This window comes from Agelaius phoeniceus, chromosome 2, assembly GCF_051311805.1.
Source record: "Agelaius phoeniceus isolate bAgePho1 chromosome 2, bAgePho1.hap1, whole genome shotgun sequence".
NCBI classification, from domain to species: Eukaryota; Metazoa; Chordata; class Aves; order Passeriformes; family Icteridae; genus Agelaius; species Agelaius phoeniceus.
Window position 1 is genome coordinate 40,181,035 of NC_135266.1, and position 12,772 is coordinate 40,193,806.

The window sequence follows — 12,772 nt, forward strand, 5'->3', positions numbered from 1 at the left end:
GCTCAGCTCCTACACAGAGATCTTTCATAAGATGCAATTCGGCTTGCTGGCTTATATGATTCATACAAGCATATCAATGCAGCCATTTTTAAAACCTTTTTAATTTTTAGAATCAAAATGAAAGCATATTCAGACCTTTTCCTGTGAAGAGCTGAAATAGATACAAGCTATTTTTGTCTCTAAGAGTGTGATGCATTTGTGATATATTAACACTACAATCTGTATTATTTCTAATTTTATAGTTTTAGAATTTTTATTTGAACTGTACACTTTAAAATATCACCAAGCTTGTAATTCTGACTAATTTCTTTAAAATGCACATGCACATCAGTGGCAAAGAAATCATATCTTCGTCTGTGAATAGTACCTCAGGGAAGGTAACTTCCCTTTACTAATATTCAATTGTTTCCACAACCAAAACTTAAATCTCTGTTGTAGAAATACCCAAAGTGTTACAGTGTCAGAAACCTTGAGAGGCAGCTGACAGTCTACATCATATGGCACTATGCATCTGAACCTGTAAAAACAGCATGTGGATCCCCAACCAGGATTAGAGAACAGCATGGCATGTAGGGTATGTTCAGCAAGACTAATGCTACCTCTGTAAAATATATTTTCAGCAACATCAGCATATCTCCCTATCACCTTTCCTATTCTGAATTTTTGAAGCCCTCCTGCTGCTCTGCCTGGTCCCAAAGGTGTTGCAAAAGCCCCTGTGCTACTCATACCAGGATCAGGTGTAACCCCACCTTCAGGGTTAGTACTCAGCACACTATAACAACTTTGCTTATTAGTCATTTCTTCCCACTGGTTTTCCTCAGAAAATTCACTGAAGTATTTTCTCCTTGTGAATGCTGTGAGTTTTTCTGTGTTTTTCTGATTTAGTCAAAATATCAGATTCAATAAGATTCAAAAGAAGGGGAAAGAGATGACACCTGAAGTTGTGGTCAATGTTGTAGTTCTTGAAGGTAAGAAATGCAGGCACAGAAATGGTAAAGGGGATTAGGGTATGGGTATGGGCTCCCCCCTTCTCTTGCTCTCTGACAGCCATTAGAAAACTTAATTGTGGGGGTAAGGCACAGGGAAGGAAGTCTTTCAAAATTTCATTGAGAGAAAATACTGCATAGAAAATAGTTAAATATTTTTATTTTCTGGCCACAGCTTCAAAAGCTGCTACTGCAACCAAATGCAGTTTTACAAATGTTATCAGTTTCAGTAACAGGAAGCTCATCTTCCTCGTTTCCTTCTGAATGAGCAAGCAAATAGGGCTGCTGACATTCCAGTTTATTGATCTGTCAAATTTTAACTTAATCCTAATATAAACCAAACAGCATCTTGTTAAAATTGACCCATTAGATGTGGTTCAAGCTTGCTGCTTGGACTTCCTGCAAATGAAGACCTGTAGACAGGCAGGTTTGGCCCAAGGCACTGTGAACCTTCAGTCAGGTCCTGGTTTTCCCCAAATTCAAAAATTCTGCAGCAATTTGAAAGAAGTCCATACGTAGCATTTTAAGTATTATAAGACACAGCAATAAATAGTCAAATTCATCAGTACTATTTGAGAAGAATGAATAAAGGACAGACTCAGCATTGCTGTGTTTCCTAGTGGGTTTTTTCCCCTCAGCTTGAAATGACCCATTTGCAATGGGCCACTGAACACTGTACTTCAATGCATATTCTTGACATATCTTTCACACAAAGTCTCCAAACACCTCATGAACATTAATAAATTAAGCTGCAAGAGCAATAAGAATTTCAGCTTCACATTCATAGAACCTATGACTCAAACTCTTCCTGAGTATCTGTGGCAGATCTAAAAATGAAATTCAAACTTCCAATCACTTTGAATTAGGCTTCTCTACTAAATCATGCAGTCACAGAGTCTAATTCAGGTTGGAAGAGATCTCAGGAGACCACCTCAAAGCAGGACTAACTACTGCTCTACACCAGGCCAATCACAGCTTCATCCAGCCAAGGCTCCTCAGGGAGGGAGGATACACCACCAATGGACAATCTCTTCCAGCCTCTGACCACCTGCGTGGGGAAAATATTTTCCCTTGTCTCCAGTCAGCATCTCCCCTCATGCAACCTGTACCCAGTTTTTTTCTTTTTCATTTCTGAGCTCCTCTGAGAAGAGTCTGGCTCTGCACCCATTCAGCTCCCCTCAGGAAGCAAAGTGCCCATCAAGACCCAACTCAGCCATCTCATCTCCAGGAGGAAGAAACTCAGCCCCTCAGCCTCTCCTCCTGTGCCACGATCAGCCTGATGGCCCTTCATGGGCTCCTTGCCATTGGTCAGCCTCTCTCTTGTCCTGGGATCCACAGCTTGGCACAGGGACTCCACACAGAGACTGTCAGAATCAAGTGCAGGGGATGGAGCCCTTCCCTGGACCTGCTGGGTGCAGCTGTGCCAGCACAGCCCTGGGGATGGTTGGTGCTGCAAGGACACACCAGTGACCCTGTGCAGATTGTTGTACAACTGCACCCAGGCCTTCTGGGCAGAGGTGCCTTTCTCCAGGCTTTGGGAACATCCCCCAGCCTTGATCTTTCAGGGATGACAGACAGCAGCCTCGTGATGACACACGACAACTCCCTGAGAGGCCTCCAGTGTGTCCTGTCTGGTCCCACAGAGCAGCTTATTTACATAGACCCTAACTCCATCCTCCCCTACTGTGGCTGCTCCCTCCCTCCCCAGAGTTTTGCTTCCAGGCCTGAGACTGGGCAGGCTCTGACAGTAAAGCCTGCAGCTTCATGGAGCAGTGCATCCATTTGACTGGTTTTCATTCTCACTTTTCCTGCTGATAAACTTGAGGTAGCCATTTTTGCTGTCCTGCTCATCCCTGCTCATCAATACCAGTTTTGATTCCAGACAAGCTCTGAACTTCCTCATTCTGCTCCTACAAGCCTGGACCACACTTTATGTTATTTCTTGGTAGCTTGTCCCCACTTCTACCTCCTGTCTGCTTTTTTTTTGCATTTAAGCTGAGGCAGGGGCTCATCTGTCATCTCAAGTTTCCATTACAAATTTTCCCCCTAATTTCCTTGAAATCTTATACCCAGTGGCACAACTTCACTTTAACAGAGCTAGAATTTTACCACCCTTGAGAAATTGCTACTGTCGACTTTGTTGTCTTGACCATAAAATTTTGTTTTTCTGTCATTGTTTATTACAAATAAATGCTTATTTGTTATTTACTTATAAATTATTTGATATAATTAAGCTGCTCCTAAAAATATTTCAGTTTTATACACAACTACGTCTTGTATCATACAGCAGCAGCCTCTGAAAGGTGATGAAACAATACTAATTGACTGTGACAGGAGATCTAATCCTAGTCTTTCAACACTGAATTTTAGCAACTGAAAAATGCTTTCCAATCATCTTCAGCAGCACAAAGGAACATCCAGCAGTGCTACTTTCACTTTTCAGAATTAAAACAGGTACATACAAACTCTGTAAAATTTTTCCTTTCCAACATACCTGTAAAGAGCGGAAGGTTAAAGAAAGCACTATCCAAGAGAGTCCTTGTGGAAAGCATTAACTCACAAGAAAAAGAAAATAATAAAATTTCATCCACATTTTGAAAGGAAATGGGAAAATGCTGAAGTCTATTTTTATAACTTTCTGGACAAGATACTTATACAAGATACTTATACGCAAACCCTTAACACTGCTTGCTGTAGTCTGAAGCATGGAGACACAGTTAGGAAAACCAACAAATATGAAAATAATGTGACAGCAAACTTACATTCCTGTTGAGAAATAGCTTTCGTTAGGAAATATTTGCACCAATTTCTCATATACATTGTTTAAGATGGCTGACTTGGCAGTTATTTTTAAAGTTGGACTCAGTGATCTTAAAGGTCTTTTCCAATAATTCTACGGTTCTAAGACGTGGAACGTACTGAAATGGTTACTTCCATATGTTTAAAAAAAATTTTGTTTGCAAGCAAAACTGAATGCATGTTAGATCATTCTCTCTTTTTCCACAGTTTAATGTTAACAAAAACTTGGCACAGGTACTTGACACATCTACATCCATCTCCCACTCTGCTCTCCATCCCCATTCCAAACACTGATTATGCTTGGGATCTAACTTTTGCTTCCTTGAGAAACATCCCTAACAGCATTTCCCCCCAAAATTTCAGGAAGTATATCTTTCCAAACACCCCAAGGCTCATGCACCAAACAGACTCATGCTGTTTTGCTCACAATCTGAAGATGCTTTTATTCAATAACAAACTGCCCACCTGGTGATTCTGAACTAACGCTTCCTTTCCCACTTCTCTTCTTACAGACTGTTTCTTCCTCTTCCCTAAGAAATGTGTTGCAATAATAACAGTATCTCCCACTCTTCTGTGATGACAGCTTATGCCCAGTTCTGTATTCCTGCAAAACTCCCTCCCTGCTTACTCACACGGGATCTCTTTGAGTTCTGGGTAACCAGATTTTCCCAACACCTTCACAAAGCCTATCACTGTGACATTACTCTGTATATCTTAAGAGTTATCTTTGTCTTTCTGGTTGTCACTTCCTCAAGGCAAAGGCAATGTTTTTCCACAAGTTCTCTTTAGTGCTGATTATATCACACAGATAATTTTTAATTACCTTTCTGTTCAGAGCCACACCATCTTCACAGTCCAACACTGCACAATCTACATTTAGCGATGGGATTTTTCTTATCTTCTTTTCATCATCCGCAGGTACATAGAGCACAGCCCGTCTGGGAACATATTTGTGTGATGATGTAAAGCGATAACTAAGCTTAGGAACACCAGCTGGCAGAAGAGAATCCACCCTGTAAAGGATATTGTTGAAATTAGACTATTGGCAGCAGTGCTGTAAATCATACTTGACTGTATTTTAAAAGCAAAACATTCCTACCTAGATAGTGGCTGGTTTTGGGCTACTTGCATATTTTTTCCCTTCGGAAGAGACAAGTTAGGAACATATCAGTATTACAGTTAATTACAATATAAAACTCCAAAACCACTGTGTTCAATAGAAGTTGCAAACTTAATCATAATTGAAGACCTGCCAGGGCTAAGGTTTATCCATGTAGCTTTAATTACATTGCTTATTCTGGGTGCTACAGCAAGTATGAAATACAGAAGGGTGGTGGTTGGTTTTTTTTCCCTGTCATAAGTCTCCTCTGTAGGATGCAGACGGTGCTGGGAATGGATCAGGACTGCTTTGGGGAGGAGCTGCTATCTGCTACATTTCCTCCAGGAGCTGGATGCCATGCTGTGAATGAAGCAGGGGTGCTGGTTAAAACAAACACAGGTTTGTGAAGTTCATTTTGCAACCTTAGCATTATATCAACAAATGTATTTGCATGCAAATTTTAAATAAGCAAAATGGATGGAGGGGGAAATGAAGAAAAAAGAATGAAAACCCCAGGCAGTGTGGAACCTCGCTACTCTCTTCAGACCTTCATATCCACAGCACAGACTTTCATTGGCAGAGTTCACAAACAGCAGCATCAGCAGCAGGTTTTTGGCTGTGGTGTCTTTTAAAATGTGTAAATGCTTTGTGCACCACACTTCAGTGCAGGTGTGAGCCTTTGGTGCCACATGGCTTGAGAGGATAACATCCTTGTGGCCCATAGGTGTGAGTCTGGGGTGGTCACCATTCCTGGTGAGGGCCCAGCTAACCTGCTCCAGGCAGGAGCTGGGTTGCTGCACTTGGAGGCTGCCAGAGGAGGCTGCTCTTCAGTGCTGTGGGGAGCTTGCTTTGCTCCATAATTACAAGCATAGAGAAATAAATTATAGAGGGTGCCACTGTGTTTCTTGGCCTTCCAAAAAAACCCCTTGCCTGCTCCTGTTCCTCCCCACTGCATGCTGTACCCCCCGGCCTATTCTGCTACATCAAAGATGAGGACAAAATAATACAATTTACCTTCATATTAAGCACAAGACACTCACACTACAAAATAATCCTACCATATAACACCATTATGCATTATCATGTATATTATTCAGCACTTTGAATAATGCAAAGCTTTCCTAGCACCATGCTGAACATGTCATTATCACATCATGTCAGGGACCCATGCATTTTCCTGTGCCCCTCTTAATAATGCTTCCCAAGTTGCTAGACTTGGATGACACATGGCTACACACACATGTGGGTTTTCTTCAAAGGAAACACAACTAACATTCTCAAATGCCTGGAAATGAGTTCAGTCAATCTAAATCAGAGCCAGTGTGGCATGTCACTGACAGACCACTGTAATACTTGCCTTTCTAACCTGAATCTGTTGAAGAACCCTCTCTTCCCCTAGAGTGTGCCCCCTTAAAGCTGAATATAAGAGTTGGGTTAAAAATATGAAAAAAGCTTTTATCACATTTTACCTCAGTAAACAAAATTGAAAAGGAGAAGGATTCCATAATCTCATCTGCTGCATCTCTGCATATCCTGTGTGGATCCACTTTAAGAGCCTACAAAAACTATTGCCAGGCTCTTCTTTGCAACATACCTGGTAATGCTTAATTCAGTTTAAGAAATGGGACAGCTTGGCAGTTAAATAGACATTATTCTATAAAAAGTGCTGGTGTTACCCTTGTTAATGACAGCAACAGCTTCAAGACTCAGGTGTAGGAGGTCCTATCAACACCTGGAGATATGCAAGTGATATCCACTGAGCCCCTCCAAAGCACTCTCTTTGCCTCTCTCTCACAAGCTGCTTCACGTTCCCTGCTTCACGTTCCCTACTTCAGGCTGAAGTGGGGATGGTAACAGAACTCATGGCAACTCAAGTGGCTGCTAGACAAACCCACTTAATCTCATTTTCTTGCAGTAGTACACTTTGGGAGAGCAAGGACGAGGTGGACGCGTAGTTTATCTCAAATAGAAAGAGGAGGATCTTTTTTCAGTGTGACACAGAGGTCAGTAAAGAAGTCTGCAGTCCTTCCCATAACATATATGAGGGAACAAAAGTGATTAGTTTCTATTCTCTTTCTCTGATGGCTTCAGCCTTGTGGTTCCCAAGGGCACAAAGGAGCCAAAGAGCTCAGCCCATTAATAGTTAACTCCAGCCTGGAGCCAAGCAGCCCCCGAAGCACCCTTAATGACTGCCTCTCACCAGCCCTCCAACCTGCCAGAAACCTGATAGACATGGCTAACACCATAATCTCAGAGCATGCTGAGATGAGATGTATCTTCTGTCACACATGTTTCCCAGGATTTCTTCTGGGCTGTCATCAAACCAAGGGCTGTTTGACCAGCCGTTTTCCCTCTCACTGCTGCAAGCCCCATGAAGGCAGCCCTGCTCTGCATACTACACACAATGGTGTGTAGTGTTGTGTAGGTGAAAGCACCAATACCTGCAGACCGGATTTAGTCAGGTGTCACCAGCCAGGTCCATGAACTTGTGTTTAGATGGAGGAGCAGTACAGCTTCCTCAGCAGACCACCTGACTCCACAGAAGTGATAGACTTAATCCATTAAAACACCATCACTTAATAGGCTTAATGCTGGAAATGCTACTGCCTGGTGACTATTGCTATCTCCCCCTCAGCTAAACATCTTTGTAACCACATGGGCTCAAATAACAGGTTTCTCAGGACATGAATTATTATAAAAAATACACCATCAATGTGTCAAATTATTAGTTTTATGGGATATCTTAGCAAGTTGAAGAAGAAATAATTTTTTCAAAAAGTACAGCCAGGAAAAAAATATATACAGCAGGAGATGGTGTCAGTGGACCAACACAGAATCCTTCCCCTTTCAAAACTAAGAGCTCTAGAAATATTAATATAAAATAAGAGTTTTCAAAATCAACATCATACCTATCTTTAAGTATGACAGCAGTAAATGGTATCAATGCTAATTCTTTTACATCTATTCTTTAATCAGCACTGTGCATTTTGCTTGCAAAGTAATATTTTATGTTCTACAATAAAAAAGCAGAGGAACACATGGATTAATTAATAGATCCATTTGTCTATAGACTTATTTTAAACAGTGGCAAGGCTTGGGGTGCTCTGTATATGAGCAGTTAGCAACTCTGGTAGGAAACACTCCCCTGATTATCTTGACTTCTGTTATGTTGATAGAATGAAAAAATCCCCAGCAGTTGCTTTTTTAGGACAAAAAACCTACACAGCACTGCAGTCTCGATTATACTGTTAACCCTGTGCCATAAAGAGGAGGAAAATCTTACATATGTTTCCTGGCTCCAAGTATTTTAATGATTCAAACTAAGCTTGACTATGCTTTAAACTAAACACATGGACAAAAGCCAAGTGAATTTGCTAAGACAATGTTTCTTCCTTTAAGCACTGTAAGTTAAAACAAGGACTAGGCTATTGGGTAATGCTCATTAAATTGTTTTACAGCAGCATATTTTCATTCATAGCATCTGGCAGCATGCTGAGTGCTCTTGGGTCTTGGAAATAAAACTAAATTTCTTCAGCAAACATAACACTCTACTAAAGTCTTCATCAAATATGTAAAAGTAGCTGGCAAGTTAAAGTTTCTCATGGTCCTTTGAGAACCATTCCACCCAAGAGTGAATAGGTCATCCTCAGGAAGGAGAAATGAAAACCTATTTGACTACTAAGAGACACTGCAGTTTGCAATGGCAGCCATACAGCGTGACTGCGAACAGTGAAATTACCCCAAATTATGCAAATTTCCCTGCTGTAAACTGCATTTTCACATTCCAGCATTGCTCATACACATACTTAAATGCACACACCTGTGCAGTGACATTGGCGCCAACAACTTATAGCTCACAAAGTAAAGTACTCACACAAGTGATTTCCAGCACTTTAACCTGTGCCTCTGTTCCCTGTTTATTTACTAAATCAAATCACCCCTGGAAGATCTGCCAACACATAGAAAAATATTCACTGCTCAATAGGCCAAATCTTTCCTTCTACAGTCTTTGGCGTAGTGTCAGCAAAGTGTTTGCAAAGCACACACTTTGTAATAGTACTATTTAAGTAAATGAAGTAAATAGACACTTCACTAAAACTATTAAAAAATCTGGATAATTTCCACATGTATTTTTGACGTCTGTGCATGTAACTACACACCATGATATCTGTGGAGCTGTGGAAGAAGGACAGAAGTGATCTAAGACCCACAACCCCCCCAGAAAAAGACCCAGCTGATGCAGGAAAACATTGTACAAATTATTTCTGCAATATGTGCAAAAAAACCCACTCCGGAGAAAACGTAATGGTTTTCCTGTGTTGAATTTACTGGGGAGTAGCACACCACCGCACACAAATAATCCACCAAAAACAAAGGAAACTTCTATGGAATTACAAAGCCCCACAATTTGCATAGTAATTCTTTCTAATTAAGAAAAGAAGATACAAGTTGTTTGTTATAAACATCAGCAGGCCCTGTGCAAATACAGAGGGCTCGCAGCCGCGCTGAGTGTTTGTCAAATCAAAGCGACTCGCTGGAGAGTTTTATTGGTACAGCTGCGGCGCATGCATTTTATCACACATGCTAATAATCCTGGTTATGGCACTAACATTTTAATCATTTGTTCTCTGGGCTTGTTTCTCAAACAATTAGCACTAATGAATGGCCAAAATACCTCGGATCATATATGTCTAATTGCAGTCAAGAGCGGTTATTGTCCGCATGTACATTTCAATTCACCTCTGGGGATAATGTTTGTTAATTGTATTTCTTTATATAGCAAGTGAAAAAAGGCTGTTCACTCAAAAAGGGACTAAGTGTTCTCTTCTTTCCCTTTGTTCCCACAAGAAGCTAAAGTCACTTCAAGAGGCACTTAATCCCATCATCCATGGTTACAATTGCCTTACAGCATCAATCAAAAAGAATCTGAAGTAAAATGATGCAGCTATATTGTGTAATTAAAAGCAATTCAGGTAGTTATTACTTGGGGCATTTTCCAGGTCCAAATACTTAAAATGGCACTGCGGGGATTCTAAATACTGTAGTGTTTTAAATTTGGTGAACTACAATATCTCACAGAGAAAGGGAAGGAATATGCAAAAAAAAAAAATCTCCTAGTGTGTATTGTAAAGTGAAAGAAAAGAGGAGGAACAGCTAACGTTTGAAGTGACAAAATCTACAAGTCTCCATATAAAAGGGAAATAAAAATATCAAGAAGAGAGAAAAGGGAAGGAAAAAGAAAAGGACAGCAGTTTTCAAGGAAAAGGAATTCCTTGTAATTGTTAAAAAGTTAACATGTGAAAAAATGCTAACATTTCCTCAAATGGAAAACAAAAGCTCATGTCACAAGCTTTACCATCAGAATACAGGTCCCCAAAATCTTACTGCTCTCCTGGTGGAAATAAATCCGGGTAAAGCAAGCAGCTCTTCTTTAGAAAAGAAAAAAAAAGAAAAAGAAAAAAAAAAAGAAAAACACTTAGGTTGAAAGTGAAGAGCTATGATATTTACTTTTGAATAAAATGTAAGGGAAGGAACTTTACGTAACAACTGCCGCTAACCCTGATCCAATGTTGAAATTAAAACTGGGGGGTTATCAACATACCAAACACTCAGCTTTACATTTTGATTTTTTCCTTTGTTCCAGACTCAGTATGGTCATTTTCCTGACCCTCAAAAAACTAATTAAGAAACCCCCCCAAACCTAAGCCCTTTCCAGGGCAGGCAGAAGCCACCAGCTCTCATGGTTTGAGATCTCTTGACAAGCAGTTTTCTTTACCAGGAGAGGCTTTGTCTGATTTTAAACTTCCCACCATAAGGCTGATACTATGTCTCACAGACCTAAGGTGAAGATTCATTCCCCTGAAGCTGATGGAAGACATAAAGGTATAAAACTGGCCTCTCAAAAGTGAAGAAGGTGAAAGAATAAACCCTAGCACTTCCTCAGCATCCTAAGGGAGACAGGCAGTCTGCACCCAGCTGCGGGGACTGAGAGCGGTGAGCTGAAGAAGCGCTCACAAAAACTCAGCGAATTAAGAAATTTAACCCCCGTAACAACCAGCTTTGGATATCAAAAGGGACAGATTGGAGGGGGCTGCTCCTGAGAGCACTTGCCTGCTGGAAAAACTGTAGCAGGGAGAAATGAAAAGGGGGCTTCCAAGTGACCTTTCACAAGCACTCACTCCAACTGATCAGGACACATTGCATTATAGCCAAAAAACAGAGCTGAACCAAATGGGGAAGGAGAGCCCCACTGATCCAGAAAAAAAATCATGACACAGAGAAGTGTGAGTGGAAATGAAAACTAAGCACCAAATCCAAAGCTGCTGGAAAGTAATTTTAGGAAAAATACGTGTCTTTGTCTGCTATTTGAAAATTTTCCCTATCTCCAGTAAATCAATGTAAGTCATATAACTGGGCTCCAGAGAAAAGATTAATACAAGAAAGATGAGTACAAACCAGGAACTTACTGGCAAAAGCTTAAAATCACAGACCCCTAAGCCATAAAATGATAAAAGGTTATCATAGGTTAAATAGTTAACCAAACTTTCTCCTCCCACCAGCACTAAATGTAAAAAAAAAAAAAAAGACCTTTTATTTACCCCACCATGTTCTTTCAACTACATTTGACCCTGTTGTTTTGGTTCACTCTGAGCTCCATCATGCCTTAAATTGCTTTGACTGAAGATCAGGCATTTTTTTCTTCTCAATTCAAAATGGCCAAATTAGACAGCGAGGATAAAAATAAAAGGACCACTGGCTTCTCATATTACTAACGTGTCCTGTTTTCAGGGCAGCAAAAATAGCCTGTTTGTGAGGAAGAGGAGAGTGCTACGGTTCTTTGACTTAAGAAGTGAATTTTAAAAGAGATTTAAATAATGGCTCAGGGTGACAAGGGCTGCTGCTTCCTACTAATGGCAACAGGCTGCTCCTCTCGGGCAGCCTCTGTGTGTGTGTGTGTTTGCTATCATCCAAGGTTAATTGGTGTCCTGTCTTGGGGAGCTTTAGCATATGTGACATACAGTTGAGGCTTTGCTCCCTTCCTTACGGTGTGGATAACCCTGAATCACTCATCATGCCCATAAAGTACTCTCGAGCTGAGCTGTACCTCGCTTTGCTTTTGCCATTGACAAAGTAGCTGGCTTCTTGGGATGCTTTCTGCTGCTTAATCAGACCCACAGCACTGCAGGGCACTGGAAAAGCACTCTGTCTGTAACACATTCACTTTGCCACTAAGGAACATGCAGTTAGGATAACAGTTAATTTCTCTGTCTTCCTAAATATAAAGATATAGAAATAAATGCTAAGTATGGACAGTTTTTAAGAAAATTTTAAGCGCTTTCATTTATTTAACTAATTCGTTTTCTAAGTTGCATTTTAAAAATCTACAACACTGTAAAGAGATATTGCAAAATTTTGTCTAGCTGTATGTTTTTTTAAGCGAAACTCTTGCATTACATTTTTTAAACAGAATTGCAAGTAGCAGCTGCAACAGAAATTTGCAACACATTTTAAATAACAAAAACATCCCACAATAAAGATGAAGATCCAATACCAACATTGAGAGATTTAGAAAAAAAAAATACACATAAATTTGCCTTTTTTAAGGTATGCATTAAGAAGTAAGAAGATATTGCTTTGGATATGGAACGTTGATGTAGATTTGTTTTGATTTACTTGGGTTTGGGTTTTGTGTACAGACAAATATGCACCAAGTGTTATCAGAGCTGTATGGCACAAAGGAAAAAACATGCCTTTGGAGGTTAAGAATCTTCCAGTTGAGGGGGAGGACCACATATAACCAAAAAGCTGTACTGGAACATCCCACGCCAAAATCTGTCTTAGGAAGTGAATATATAAAACCCACAAATCTGCAATGGTTGCCTTTTTA

The 12,772-nt window shown here is 40.3% G+C and overlaps 1 protein-coding gene across 2 annotated transcripts in view; it reads right to left on the minus strand.

Moving 5' to 3' along the window:
• Positions 1–12,772, minus strand: part of CLYBL (citramalyl-CoA lyase) — a 166,733-nt gene that overhangs the window by 74,149 nt on the left and 79,812 nt on the right. For both annotated transcript variants that reach the window (XM_077173523.1, XM_077173524.1), the window contains exon 2: positions 4,609–4,798. In XM_077173523.1, the coding sequence (XP_077029638.1) occupies positions 4,609–4,798 (190 nt within the window). The remainder of the gene's footprint in view (positions 1–4,608; positions 4,799–12,772) is intronic.